The sequence below is a fragment of the Protopterus annectens genome, chromosome 2.part1 (assembly GCF_019279795.1).
Source record: "Protopterus annectens isolate FY-2018-M chromosome 2.part1, PAN1.0, whole genome shotgun sequence".
NCBI classification, from domain to species: Eukaryota; Metazoa; Chordata; order Ceratodontiformes; family Protopteridae; genus Protopterus; species Protopterus annectens.
The window spans coordinates 683,074,308-683,089,446 of record NC_056729.1 but is presented as its reverse complement, the minus strand read 5'-3'; the positions used below and the strand labels follow the sequence as shown (position 1 = coordinate 683,089,446).

The following is a 15,139-nucleotide window of genomic DNA, read 5'->3' as shown; positions in this document are numbered from 1 at the left end:
TCATATAGGAGGAAAGGATAACAAATACACACAGTAAAGTGCAATTTCCCTTAAGAGCACACAGAGTTCACAGCCTCCGGGGCTGGTCGCTCCCTTGCTCTGCAGGTCCCCAATAAGACTCCTCACTGGCACAGCTATAGAGTCCAGATCTCAGCCTAGTGGGCAAGCTAAAACCTCCAGCACCCTCTCTATCCAACCAGTGCTTCGTGTACCTGCCCAAGTAGCTGACACACACACTCACACAGACACACACACACTCACACAGACACACACACACACACACACACACACACACACACACACACACACACACACACACACACACACACTTTGAGAAGAGTTTATACAACCACACAGACACTCCTGGGGAAGGCAGGCACAGGTTCTCCAGCTGTGCCCCTTTTTCCCAGACTATACGGTAGTACCAGCTGCCGCCACTCACTAATATTTATCAGCTACTCAAAGGCCCTTAAAAGGGTGTCCAATTATTACTGTTCAATATTATTATCCAATTGGTAATATAGCCCGGGGCTAAAGCTATTGAAGTGGCTTTGCACAATTTTACCAAAAGCATACAAGTACTCTAAAGAGCTTAAATTACCTCTACAAAAACAGCCACAGTTGAAAGGGGTTAAAATATTTAATAACAAATAGTCAAAACACAAGGCAATACTTTTTGCTACACAGTGCTAGTCAAGAGTTCAGAGATCACAGAGAAATACTTAAAATAATTCAGTAGTACAGTTCTGACAAGACAGAAAAACACTTAGTCTAATCTTTCTAGTTTCTAGCTATTTCTAAGAGAAAACAAAAGTCTAAGATAAACTTACATATAGAGCAAGACAGTGCTGGTGAGTTGGATGGTCAAGACAAAAAATGCTTAATGCTGTCTGATTCTCTCTGTTTTTAAAATCACATTCCTTGTTCACATTACATCATTCTTCACACTTCCCTGGGTTCCCAGGCTAACAGAAACTAAATTTACATTCTTCACCTCTGGGCAGAAACCAGAGCAATAAAGGACATTTATGCATGTGAATTCTGGCCATTAACTCTGGCCTTAAAACAATAGGCAGGATGCCTCACTCTAGACTTACTGACTCCAAGTTTTGATATCAAAGGGTCACAACATGATTTACTTGGTCAGTAGAGTACACTGTTGTTACATTTTTCCAGTTCCACATCTAACACTATTTTTACCATTTAAGATAACAAGCCTGTGGTTTACATTGATATTTACAGATGACAGAATTATCTCCAAAATTTTATCTGGCTAGGCTGGCAGCCTTCATCTATCTTCACCCAATCTTCACAATCACTATCACTGATAAAGCTTGTAGCCTTTGTGCCAAATTTATTTTGATTTAAAATGTCTTCATTTGGGAACTTACAATAAAAATATGTTGACAAGAATAAATATGTGGTGAAACCATTCATGTATCACTGTAACCTGAAGTTTGTGAATTTAAAATAAAAAAATATGTTGACAATAATGAGTATGTAGTGTTGCCATCCTTGTATAGCTGTAATCTCATGTTAGAGAACCAAAATTAAAGTATGCTAACAATGCATAGTCTGCATAAAAGTATATTTTATTTCATGTAATTTACTTGTTTGCAAACAGCACTGAAACTCCACAGTACAAATCAGTGGATATTTTTTAAGGAGTTGACATAGTGGGAGGGCACTGTTTTATACGGAAAATGCTCATGTGGACATGGAGAGGACATGCAGGTCCCCACCAAGACAGCATGCAGCAGTCTGTATTAAACCCTGCAGCTGAGAGACAAAAAGTGCTGACTACTTTACCAACACAACCTAATAGTAAATATCTGTAGCAACAGCTTAACCAGGTTAGTCATTCTAAACCAAAAGCGTCATTTAAGTGGAGTCAAGTTCTAGAATATAATCCTAGGAATATTTGTAAGCAGCCAGTTAAGCAGCACATGTGTGAATGGGATGAAACAGAAGTTCCAAGCAATAAAATACACAGACAAAGGAAGACTATACAAACCCCTGTCAGATCACAAGCATATGGCACAAATAATAGTGCTAACCCCTCCCCTTAACCTTGGAACTGTGAGGTAGCTACATTAGCTAGTGCACTTCCAAAATATGCCATGAATATATTTTGCACAGAATGCCATTCATTTAGAACCAGTTCAGTAGCATGGGGTGTCTGTTTTGCACTACTGACCTAAGTTAAGGACTGTACTCACGATTGCTGGAGGATGGAATTTACAGTAGACACCCCCCCCCCTTTTCAGTGCAGTCCGTGCTTGTAAATTTGCAGGCAGTAACTCTTTTGCAGAATGGAAAAAAAGCAGTGGACTGTGGTGGGGATTCCAAAGATACTGTGGGATGAATGCAACTTCCATGTCATTACACATCTGCACTACACAGCTGTAACTTTTAAGGAAATAATTTCCCCTCTACAGCTAAATCAAATGAAGGTGCCTGCAGCCTGCCTCTGTCATGACTCCATGCCATTATTAAAGGATGCTTCATGCTGTATGATTCTAAATGAGATGCCAGACATAGCAGTTTTCTCAAGAGATCCATCAGCCAAAAGGTGACAGTGTTAGATGTGACAGAAGGTTGGTGGGCTGGCCCATTATAACAAATATCAGTAACCACGTGTAGAGGAGAAACTAGGGCTAAGAAGTAAAGAAAATGACAAATGTATTGTTACACAGCTACTGCATACTTGTACAGTATAATAACTTGTGTCTGCTGTGTAACAATCAGATAGTTGTGTAAGCTATTCTACTTTTGCCATTCATCATAATATGGTATGCTAACAGTTCTGATCTGAACAAATACCTGTCAGCAGCTTATCATTTGTGAACATCCTAAGCAGATACAGAACATTCTGTCTATTCTGCATGTGATTTTCAAGGCAGTTTACTGTACAGACTGTATAATCATATACTTGTTTTTGTGTTAAATGATGGTTATCTTTTTGGCATATTTATAATTTAGTATATTTCTCTATTGGAAGTCTGTGCACTGCCTTTTGGCAATGGCTTGTATTTGCATAATGTATTCCTGTATTTTGTGAATGCATATCATTTGAAGTGTTATTTTACTTTGCACCTAACTCATGTGACAAATATCTGTTCTGTATTGGTTAATAAATATAATACACAGAATAAAACATAAATACAGTCATGTGATACTACGGGGAGCATCTCTAGAGAATATTACATATAGTTAGCGTGCCTGCATCTTGAAATCAGCTACATTTATTGTTCTTTTTATTTTAAAACTCAGTGAGAATCAAAGAGATGATTCTTGTATGTTTCATTTTTCAGCACCTAAAGTCTGTGATGCATGCAAAAATAAAGGGGAAGATGACAACGAGATTGTGGAAAACCTTTGCAAAAATGATTTTGGTAAGTAACATATAAGGCTGATTTACGTATCTACATGGCCCAGAATGTATCTACCAAAATCACAAAAATATTTTTGAAATCTGTGACAAACTTGGTTACTGCTATTTTGAATTGGGTGTAAAATGACATAGACGCAGACCTGCCATGCAATTAAAATTTAAGCAGCTCTACATTCGATTTTCCTCCAACTAATTATAATTCTCTTCAATGCGATAGTTGTCCCAAAGTATTTAAAAACAAAACAATAATAGTATGCTATCTCCTGCCAGGATCCCTAGCTGTTTGGCATAATGTTTCTCTAGTTCTCCAGGAATCCACTTATTAACTAGACCAATTGTCAACATGAATCTCTGAAAAAAAATTGTAGATATATATATATATATATATATATATATATATATATATATATATATATATACACACACACACACACACATACACACATACACACACACATATATATATATATATATATATATATATATATATATATATCCCAAAAACAGATGCATTTCTACTGGTGCTAGGTAGCTGTAATAGGCTGGGTCGGCATTTTAGTTGACTGACCTTTAAGTTGCTCTGAAGCATTGCAGGCACTGTGACAAGCTTAAAGTATGTCTGATAGATAATGGCATCTCTTTTGGGTAGAACCTCCATGGTGTGTGGTTGTATATTACCAGTAGGCATCTGATATTTTGATCTGTAATCATTCAGATTTGGGTGCCATTGACATGACCTTCATATTATGATCGAATGCCAACCATTCTAACAGCTGACTGGGCTTCTCATATATCAACATTGCCCGTACGCAAGGTCATTTTATATCCTGGCTGCTTTATGTGTAATGTTAAAAGAAACTTAAAATTCTTCCTATCAGGACCACTTAACATTTTAGGTCAGTTCAAGGTTTCAAACAAAAGTTTGCAGTCTTTTCCCTTCTGTAAATTATATGAATTCAAACTAAATTGATTTGATTATGTCTGACAATGTAAGTATGCACTGAAAAGAGGTTTGCTTTGTTGCATTGAAGAGCTATCTGGGAACGAGAGACGTCTTTCCTTCTCCTTTCCGTCTTTTTTGTGCATTCCATAAATATGCTTGCTGTGCTGAGGAATGTAATTAATCAAGCGGCTGCTTAGCTGTGCATCTGAGAAAGTGATTAAGGGCAGCTTCAGCCTCAGCAATAGGACAGATTTTAGCTTAATTGTAATGGTATCCTAGAAGTCCTTGCTGTAAGCTTCAGCCAGAGAAATACGTTTTTGCTGTTTAGTACATATATATACCACACGCAGTGTTTATCTGACCGGGTAGAATTGTAATTTGCAAAATTTTGTTGATGCGACACTATGTATTTTGAAAAAGGTTATATGCTTGGGGACGGTCTGTGTGTTTTTTTTTTTTTATTTTTTTACAGATTCTGTGAGGTGGGTAGCTCATAGTACACTCAGACTCTGTGCTATGAGCTATAGATCCGTGTCACATTGGATACATTTACTTAATGCTCCTGGGTTTCTGTGTATCTAACTTTTAGGTTAACTTCCTGCATGTCTGTATGTTCATTTATTTGACTTGTATGAAACCAGTTACCCAAGTAACATAAATTACACTTTTGAAAGAGAAAGAAAAAATATTGCTGAGTGGAAATTGATCCTATAGATTACAGTTCTAGTGCTTTTTAAAATGGAAACTATGAGAATACAATGTTTATTGTTTCTTTTATGAGATACTCCACTAGCAAACATCAGTGAAACAGATCAAATTAACAATAAATAGATATGACAGATGCTTTTAACTGCAGTTTTACATCAGTTTGGGTGAGAAAGAAATTTTGAGAACTAGCAGAAGCTAAAGCATGTCCCTAAAGTGCTGTTTCTCTTATCAGTTGAATTAAAACATGTGGCAATCAACAGTTCTTAATGTATTAGCCAGCCTTGAATGACACTGGTTCTTCATCCCTCCCTCCCTAAAGCGTAAAATATATAATATCTTCTCCATGCATGCCCACCACATTGTACTTGAGTAGTTTCCTTATAAGTACCTTACGCCACACCCACCCTGACTGCTAAAGCACAACTTAACACATAATTGTCCCTTACAGCACAGCAGATTGTTTGCTTTTCTCTTTTGATTTTTTTCTTTTGCTTCTAAGGCAGAATTTTACTTCATCTCACTAGTCATACTACAGTTCATAGGTTCATAAGTGTGTACTAGGCTAATGGCCCTGGAGCCTTTGCAAGCCCAGCCCATAGGATTACCCAGGTATTGTGCCACCAGACCTTAGTTCCCAGTGCCTCTGTCAAGTAAAGCCACTGGAGTGATCCCCGGGGTGAATTTTCTATTTCCCATCCACTCATCAAGATTTCTCTTGAAGAGGGTCAGTGAGGTGCTCTGCTTGACATGTATGGGAAGTCTGTTCCATAGCATGGGCAGTCTCTGGCTTATGATCCTGTCTCTCCAGAATGTTCTGTTAATTGTGTTAATGAGGTTGAGGTCTCTGGAGCATGTGGTGCGGAGGGTTTGGGATTTCTTTAGATGTAGCATTTCTAACAGAGCTGGGTCAGACATGGCTTTGTAAGTCAAGCAGAGATCGCCTCTAAGTAGGCAATATGAGACAGAGAATAGTTGGGAGTTTTTTTAGTCTGTCCATATAGGACAAATGTTTAAGGCCTAGGATCCTCTTTGTGAGATACTTTTGTGGCCTCTCCAGTTGTTACAGGTGTTTAGTGAAGTACATGCCAAATGGGGCATTGTACTCAATGACTGGCCTAATGAGGGAAGAGTAGAGGGAGAAAATGACCTCTTTCTTCTTGGATGCAAAACCCTTAGCAATGAGATGTGCCACACAGAAGGACTTTCTGACCACAGTGGCAATGTGGTGGTCAAAAGAGAGGTCGCTGTCAACCTGTGTTCCCAGATCTCTTATAATGCCTTCTGTGTTCAGTGGACTACCATCAATGTGGTAATTCCTGGGAACCAAGTTTTTCCCACAGGGAATGACGACACATTTTTTGGCACTGAGCTTAAGGCCATGATTCTGACACCAGTCATTGGTCTCAGTGAGACCCCAATAATAGCCCCCAACTTGCAATCGTCTGCAAACTTTGTCAGGCAGAGTCCCTTCGTGTTGGTGTGGACTTCAGAGAAGTAGGTAGCAAACAAGAGAGGACCCAGGACCGAACCCTGTGGGATTCCACTCATGACTGGTCAGCAGTCTGACTTGGAGACAGCTACTTTCACACTGTGGGTTCTGCCTGGGAGCCAGTTTGCAACCCACCTAGTGATATAGGGGTCAGTATCTAGCTTAGTGAGTTTTTCTATGATTCCTGAGTGAGGAATGGTATCAAAGGCCTTGGCCAGATCAAGGTAGGCTGTATGAACCACCTTCCCTTCATCCACAGCTCTGGTGACTGACTCAAAGAAGTTGGCCAAGTTGAGCAGGCATGATCTACCCTTCACAAAACCAAACTGTGTAGGATCCAGAGTTTGGAGATTCCCTATATCCTTGTTTATTAGGTCCATGATGATGTGTTCCATAGCTTTGCATATCAGACTCGTCAGGCTATTGGAGCGATAGTTCCAAGGATCTGTAGTTGCTCCTCCTTTGTGGAGCGGCATGACTGTAGCAGTGCACCATTCAGTAGGGACAAAGCCTGAGGTGTGGCTGTGATTGAACAGGGCACACAGGTGAGGTGCCAGTTCACTCTGTAGTTCATGTAAAACACAGCCAGGGATATTGTCAATTCCCATAGAAGCTGTATTCTTGGCCTTGGACAGTGCTGTTTTAACCTGTGCAACAGTAATACTGGGTGCCTGGCAATCTACTGGTATTGTGACTGGTACCTTGGGGGGGGGGGGGTAAAGTTGGAACTGAATCTGTCAGCCAGTATATTGGCAGTATCTGTTGGCTCGGTATAGGAGGTACCATTGTGCAGTAGCTCAGAGCAAATCTGGGTATTGCCATGGAGATTCTTTACATAACTATAGAAGGCCTTGTAGTTGTCATTACTATCTGCTGCAATTCTGTTGTCATAGCTAGCTTTAGAGGATTTGATGAGGGAGTTTTTCCAGTCTTGGGATTTCACCTTATTCTATATCAGTTTCCTCCTTCTGTTGTAGAGTTTGTTTATGGCAGGGGACCACCAGATTGGCTTCCATTTTTTTGGAGGAGAGCATCTTGGTTCTATTGGGTATGGCGAAATCCATGCATTTGTGTATGTGTTCATACAATGCATTGGTGTATGATTCGGCGGTCATGCAACTGATCTCCATTTGCATGGGTGCAGTGAAGTTAGCCACCTCTGTTTTTAGGAGCCCAAAGTTAGCTTTGGAGAAGTTTTTCATGGTGGTTACCTTTGCGGGGAAGGGGTGGATTTCCAAGCTGATTCGTTTGTGGTCAGATCTAACCAGGGAGAAGTTGACTATTGGTATAGAGCAATGGTCGCCCATGTTAGTAATGACCAGGTCAAGGATGTTGCTACCTCTAGTGGGGGTAAGAATGAACTGATCCAGGGCATTGGCATTAATGTATTCCAGGAAACATTGGGCAAGTGTATTGGTATATGAATAGTTTTCCCAGTTAATGGAGGGGAAGTTGAAGTCGCCCAGTATGAGAGTGTTAGGTTGGACATTAATATTCTCCAGGGTGCTTAGGAACATGTAGTGTGAGTCTTGGGACATGGTTGGGCACCTATAGCAGGCTACGAACTGAATCGCTGTCTTACCCAATGTTAGCTGCACCTGAAATATCTCAGATGCGTTATGTTGGGCTACCAGTCTGGAGGTGTGCACATCCTTTTTGAATATGGAACCACCACCGCCTTTGGAGCTTCGATCCAAGTTCTGGGGCTGAAAGGTGTGGAATCCGTTATAGCCTGGTAGTGCAGGGGTGCTTTCTACTGCCTTGAACCAGATCTCTGTTACGGAACAAATGTCGATGTTCTCCATTTTAAGGAGTGCTTCGAGTGAGTGCATTTTGAGATTTAGACTTCTAGCATTGAGCAGCATGACCCTCAGATTGCATTTGTTTGTAGCTGTTATGGTGGTAATTTGGTCTTTAGAACACTGCATAAAAAAGGCACTATAGCGGTGGCAAGAGCCTTGGCCAGTATCCAGAAACTGAGGGGTGACAGATGCAGGCCATTTCTGGCAAAGCATCGAGGTCTGTCAATCATGTCATCCCAGGCAGACAAATATTGGATCCCCTTAGAATGACACCAGAAACTTAGCTAACTGTTGAAATCAATCATTTTCTACTTGTACTGTGGTATCATTCTGGGTGATGGCAGGATGCTGCTCAAGGCTAGGGTCATACCCACCTGGGCTACATAATCCGAGAGCTCCACCATGTCTCTTTTCATGTATCTAGGGAGGTACGCCCTAGGTTATTTACACCCACATGTACAATGACAGAGTCATATTTGTACCTGTTGTTGAGGGACCTGAGTGCATGCGTTATGTGGTGGATCCTGGCTCCTGACAGGCAGCTGACTGTTATTTTCTCCTTATTCAATCTAGTGAGTGGGACATCAGTGTGTCTCACTATCGAGTCACCTATGACTAGTGTGTTGGGCATGCTGTTTTAACTTGGGGGCTTTGGTTGAGTGGCACAATGTTTAGGAGAGTTATGTGTCTCATGATTAGTGTTGTGTTGTGGTAGTCAAGTGCGTTTCTGCCTTGGAGGTCTCGGCTGTTTGGGTAGATTTTTATTGAGAGCCTCCACTAAGGTGGGTGTGTGTTTTGTGTTTTTATGTAAATGCAGTGCTGGTGTGTGTTCTGGAGGGCTATGTGTTCCATATGGTGTGGTGCAAGTGTTGACCTTCTCCTCTTGACCAGCTATTCCAGTCTTGGCTGGAGAAAGCGTGGCTTCCAGTTGGGATAAATAAATGCATCTCTCGCAAGTCTGAGTGCTGAGAGGTAAGAGAAGAGGGTTGTCAGTGTACATGAGGCAGTTGCTATATTGCCTCAGGATGCCAAAGTTGACGAGGCTAATAGGAGAAAGCACAGGGAACTGACCTTTAGACACGCCTGGAGGGGTGGGCATTAATAATAAGTACTGGAGCTGTTTCCTTGTAGAACGTTTAGTGCTGGTAGCACTTTTGTGTGCTACAATGATTGCTACAAGAAGTCTGGTAAAGTGCTAGATTAATAAGCTAGTAAAAGTGTAGGAGAGGAGAGAACTAGTAGATCTAAGGGAAAAATTGAAGAGCAGACTTTGACACCGCTCAAAAGCTTACAAACAGTCCTGGGTACAGAAAATCTGTAAATGGACTAGACTAGTTACAGGAAAGGTGGAAAACAACCACAAACATGGATTTTTAAGCCAGAAAGTTGAAAGAGATGGAAAAACTGCTCAAATGGCCAATAAACTGCGATTTCTGGGCCAGAAACCACTCCTCTTGTAGTAGATAGGCTACCTAGTGCTTACCATTCCCACTGATAATCTGGAAGGCTTCCCTCCAATACAGAAAGGCTTGGTGGGCTCAGAAGCTTACATATAGTCCCGGATACTGCAAATCTGTGTCTGGACTAGACAAGTTACAGGAAAGGGGGGAGGGGGAGCGCAAACACGGACTTTTAAACCAGAAAGTTGAAAGAGATGGAAAAACTGCCCAAACGGCCAATATACTACAATTTCTGGGCCAGAAACCACTTCTCTTGTGGTAGATAGGCTACCTAGTGCTTACCACTCCCACTGATAAGCTAGAAGGCTTCCCTCCAACACAAAAAGGCTTGGGGGCTCAGAAGCTTACAAACAGTCCTGGATACAGCAAATCTGTATCTGGACTAGACTAGTTACAGGAAAGGCAGGAAACAAGCTTAAAATTTAGATTTTTTTTACAGAAAAGCAGCTAAAACAGCACTAAAAACAAGTCAAATGCAGTGCAAGCTGGCACACTTGTCTGTGTAGCAGTACTAAAGCAAATACAGTTTAAATAAAAGCAATTTATTCAAAATGTATTCTGAACTGAATTCAGTTATTGTTGTATTCAACTCTGAACAGTTAAAAAGTGACAAAAAATATACTTATCAGCTGAGAAGTTCAGGGAGATTGGAGCAAAGTTTTTTTTTTTTTTTGTTTGTGTTTTTTTTTTTTTTAGTAAAGTGGGAAGGGAGGAAGGAGGCGCAAAAGATAATTCAAGGTTAAGAAACTAAGTGGGTTGGCCTTCTTTGTCTCCTTGTGGTTCCCAATGTATATTTAGATTATCTTTACATTTATCTAGTGATTTCTTCCCAGCTCTCAAATGTATTAGCAAATGGCCATTATACTTGTTTGATGGCAGAAAAACACAGCCTGTCAGTGCCCAGTTTCATTACTTTGCATTTGTTTGCACTGAACATTTTCTGCCATGTTTTGATCACTTGGTCACTATTTTCAAGTTCTTCCCTAGACACTTCCCCCAGTGAAGTGTTCTAGACAAAAGACTGGCCTCTATGATGTTCCATTATTTTCTTCCATTGCCAGTGTGATGACCGTGCCCTGGCCCAGCAATCAAGGAGCCTCAATATTCACCACTAACACCAGGGAGGTTGTCTCATAGAAGAGAAAAGGATAACTAATACACACAGTAAAGTACAATTTCCCTTAAGTGCACACAGCGATCACAGTCTAGGGCTGGTTGCTTCCTTACTCACCAGGTCCCCAATAAGACTCCCCACTGGCACAGCTGTAGGGTCCAGGTCCCAGCCTAACTGGGCAAGCTAAAACCTCCAGTACCCTCTCTGTCCAACCAGTGCTTCGTGTCCCTGCCTAGTAGCTTACACAGCACACACACACACTTTAAGATAAGTATTTATACAACTTCATAGACACTCCTGGGAAAGGCTGATACAGATTCTCCAACTGTGCCCCTTTACCTAGACTAGACTATACAGTAGTAATTACTGCCACCACCCAGTTAATAATATCAGCCACTAAAAGGCCCTTAAAAGGGGTGTCCAATTATTACTGTGCAATATTAATATCCAGTGGTAGTATGACTAACAGTCAAGGCTTACTTTAGAGTGGCCTATTACAATAACCTCTATAAATATGCAATGCACTCTAGAGCTTATCTCTACACAAATCAGCCACAGGTAGCAGGTTTTAAAAATATTTAATAATAAATAATTAAAGCACAAGACAAAACTACTACACCACAGAGATATCTAAAAGTTCAGAGATCACACAGAAACTTAAAATAATACAGTAGGACAGGTCTGACTTAAAAGAAAAATACCTAATTAATCTTTACTAGCTTTAACTATTCCTACAAGAAATCACAGTGCTAAAACTTACATGTGAGCACAAGGCAGAGTGCTGGTAAGTTGGATATCCAGATCAAAATGCTTCTCAGTCTCTTGTGAGAAATAGTATTTAAACATTACTAACAAACATGTCTGTAAGGCCCTCCCAAAATTACATAATTTTTGACACTTAGGTTTTCCCACTATTCATATTGCACCATCTTAATACCTAGTCTGAGTTCTCAGGCCACAAACTGCATTATTTAGCAATCTAACACCTCCTCAGAAACTTACAACAATGCAAGACATTTCACATGTATATGCTAGCAGAAACCAGAGCAATAAAGCACCTTCCACATCTAAATTCTAGTCATAAACTTTAGCCTTAAAATAATGGGCATGAAATCTTCATCCAGCCACCCTGGAGCTGAATTCTAACATGAAAGGGTACAACATGCTTCACTGGGCCAGTAGAGCAATGTTGTCACATTTTGTAGTTCCACATTTCAGTTTTCTTTACACTCAAGAAACATGCCTGTATTTTACATTTATTTACAAATACCTGAATTATATATCAAATTCTGTTTGACTAGGCTGGCAGCCTTCACCCATCTCTCCCCAATCATCAAAACCAGTATTCCTGGCATCATCTTTCTCAACACAAACCTCCAGATCATGCCCTCCATCTGTGCCACCTTAGTCTTACTCCTGAAGTTTTCCTAGTAGCTATATCAGTAAGACCAAATAAAAAGCCTTGCTAAAGTGTGGATGTACCATGTCTGTCAGTATTCCTCTTTCAGGATCTTCTGCTATCCATAAGTAAAACTGAATCAAGGTCATAAGTAAGTACTAGGTTACCTGACCTTTTGAACCATTTTAAGTGTAGCCAATTTCCCCTAATGAGAGTCAAACCCTGAATTGCTTGGCTGGGAGGTAAACACCTTAACCATTATGCCAAACCACAGATTCTTCAGCTTGCTTGATGTAAGGCAGTATTGTTAGACTGAGTACAATTATCTGCATCATAATGCAGTACAGGTAGAAAAGATGCACAGATCGTGGAAGTTACACTTGCAGAGCAAGGTAATTTTTTGGTCAAATAAGATATGTAAATATGTTTGTTATTTATTAAACTTTGAGGGTGCTGTATGAAGTTATGTTCTGAGAGTTTCAAGTATGGCTGTCTCTCTCCAGTATTTATCATGATGGCTGGAGAAAACATCAGTCTGATTTTAAATTATCTGTCTAAAACTTTTGCTCATTTTCACAAAGGCCAGTATTATAACATTATTGCTAGAGTTGAACTGGAGTGCAAACAGACATGAGTATAATCCTCTATAAAATAAAGAATGCCTCACAGAAGACAGTGCTCTTTAAGTGTGGCAGTACTACTACTCATCATGCTGGCATAGAGGAGAGATTCCCACACCAATGATGGCCTGAATTCAGAAACAGTGTCAAGGCACTGAAGAGCTTAGCACTGAGAATTAGCGTGGGATGTACCTGGAGAAAAGCAGCAGTCAGCTACTCAGTTTATGAGCAATGGGCATCCTACACCCCCTGTGAGAATGCAAGCTTCACATGGTGTCATTCCATGCTCCACTCCTCCCATTCCCTTCCCTTGCCAAAAAACTGCCTCCAAAACCTATTTAGATTTTATGGACATAAATTAGTGTAACAGTCATTAACCTTATGGATGGCTGGCAAAAATGTTGCCAAACGTCCACTGCTATGAGGTCACAGATCAGACTTACTTGCCAAGCCATCTCTGACACTTCTTACCTCACCAAGAATGTGGGTGGGTATAATGGAGTAGCTAAAAGACTATTAGTTTATCACTGTGTTCGTCAGTCATGACTGGGAGAATACTAGGAAGTGGAGAATATCCAGTGACCAGTACATTCAGTGGATTTCATGGGATAAACATTCAAAGTGTGTTCTGGGATGGGGGGGCAAATGTACATCAATTTAAATGTGGTGTATGGTTTCTAACACTGATGTCACCCTATATTTGCAGGCATGAAGGATGCACCTTACGGACGTTGACCCTAATGTCTACCACATTTCTCCTATAACACACCCTCTGACCATATAAACATATACAACAAGATATGCAGTAGAACAAATGACCTCAAAATACACCTAAACAAGTGTCACTGTGTGTTGTTGCTGTGAGGTGTGCTGATCTGAAACATTCTGAAGGTATTTAGTGTTTCTCTGTTATGTCATAAAATATGAGATATTAAATCATCACATATGAGGAAGCAGATCTTTTAGGACAGCACCCCTTCATCACTGTACTAGCCACAATGCCTACAATGTCTCCTTTCAGGCCCCCTCTTGCAATATACAAAAGGTACTGCACCCCCTGTCATGCAGACATTATACTGCAAGATAATTCTGTTAGAGTCATTCAGTCCTTCTGCAGTCACACCTACAATATAGCATGGCTAGCAGAATACTGTATTCACCTGTAACCCCCCCATATTCACAGTTAAAATATTATGTACCAGCATTGTGATAGTGACCTCACATTCATTTCATTCTCTATCATGATGAAAGCACACATGACAATATTAATTTTGCCATTATAGTACTTGTTTTCTGATGTTGCCAGATGTGTGTCTTGCAGTTAACACAATGGATTAAGGCTCTGAGCTGTTAACAAGTTGCTTTCTGTAGTCAATGGTGTAAAGTCTGATTACTTCTACCCTGATTTGTATGCTGTGTTACTCTGAGCAAGTCACTTAAACAGACAGTGCTCTCAAGTGCCTCGGAAAATGGAAAGTTGTGTTGAGTGGGCATACCCAGTTAGTTAACAAGTATGTAAAATAAAATGTTACAGTGTATGTGACTATGGGAGTTAAGGTTGAATGTTTATTTATTTATTTATTTATTTCAATATTTGACATTTGCTGACCAGGAAAGTTCGACTGACCTAGAATCCTTTTTCAGCTGAGGCCCGGGAAGAAAAGCTCCACAAAACAACAAACCAATGTAGCATACATAGCATGAATGAGAATAATACAGAGTGAATATAGTCTGATATTGAAGAAGGTTATACAAGTGTATCTAACAGAAATAAATGCAAACAGTCAGAGAAAGTAAAATATATTAGAATTAAATTGTGTAGGCTGCTGCTTGTTCTCAAACTCAAGATTGCTCACATTGCCCCTAAACCTTACAAGTACCACTGTGCAGTCCTGTGCAGTAATGTGTTGTAATATTGCTGCTGTTGTGCTGTGTCTTGGGGAGTTAAGTAAAACTATGGCACAGTGGTACAGCAGATAACATTGTCACCTCCCAACAAGAGATTCCCTGATTCGATTCTTGGCTGGGGTGCCTTCTGTGCAGAGTCCGCATATTCTCTCTGTGTTCGCATAGGTTTCCTCCTAATGCTCTGGTTTTCTTCCTACATTCCAGAGACATACTGTAGTTGAATTGGATACTGTAAATTGGCCATAGGTGTGAGTGTATGGTCTGGAAGAACAACCGTGACAGGCTAGCCACCTGATGGTGTA

At 40.4% G+C, this 15,139-nt stretch overlaps 1 protein-coding gene across 1 annotated transcript in view; it reads left to right on the top strand.

Annotated features, from left to right (window-relative positions):
- SFRP2 (secreted frizzled related protein 2) overlaps nt 1-15,139 on the top strand; it is a 98,843-nt gene that overhangs the window by 12,656 nt on the left and 71,048 nt on the right. Inside the window, exon 2 of the mRNA XM_044062421.1 lies at nt 3,315-3,395. Within this exon, the coding sequence (XP_043918356.1) occupies nt 3,315-3,395 (81 nt within the window). The remainder of the gene's footprint in view (nt 1-3,314; nt 3,396-15,139) is intronic.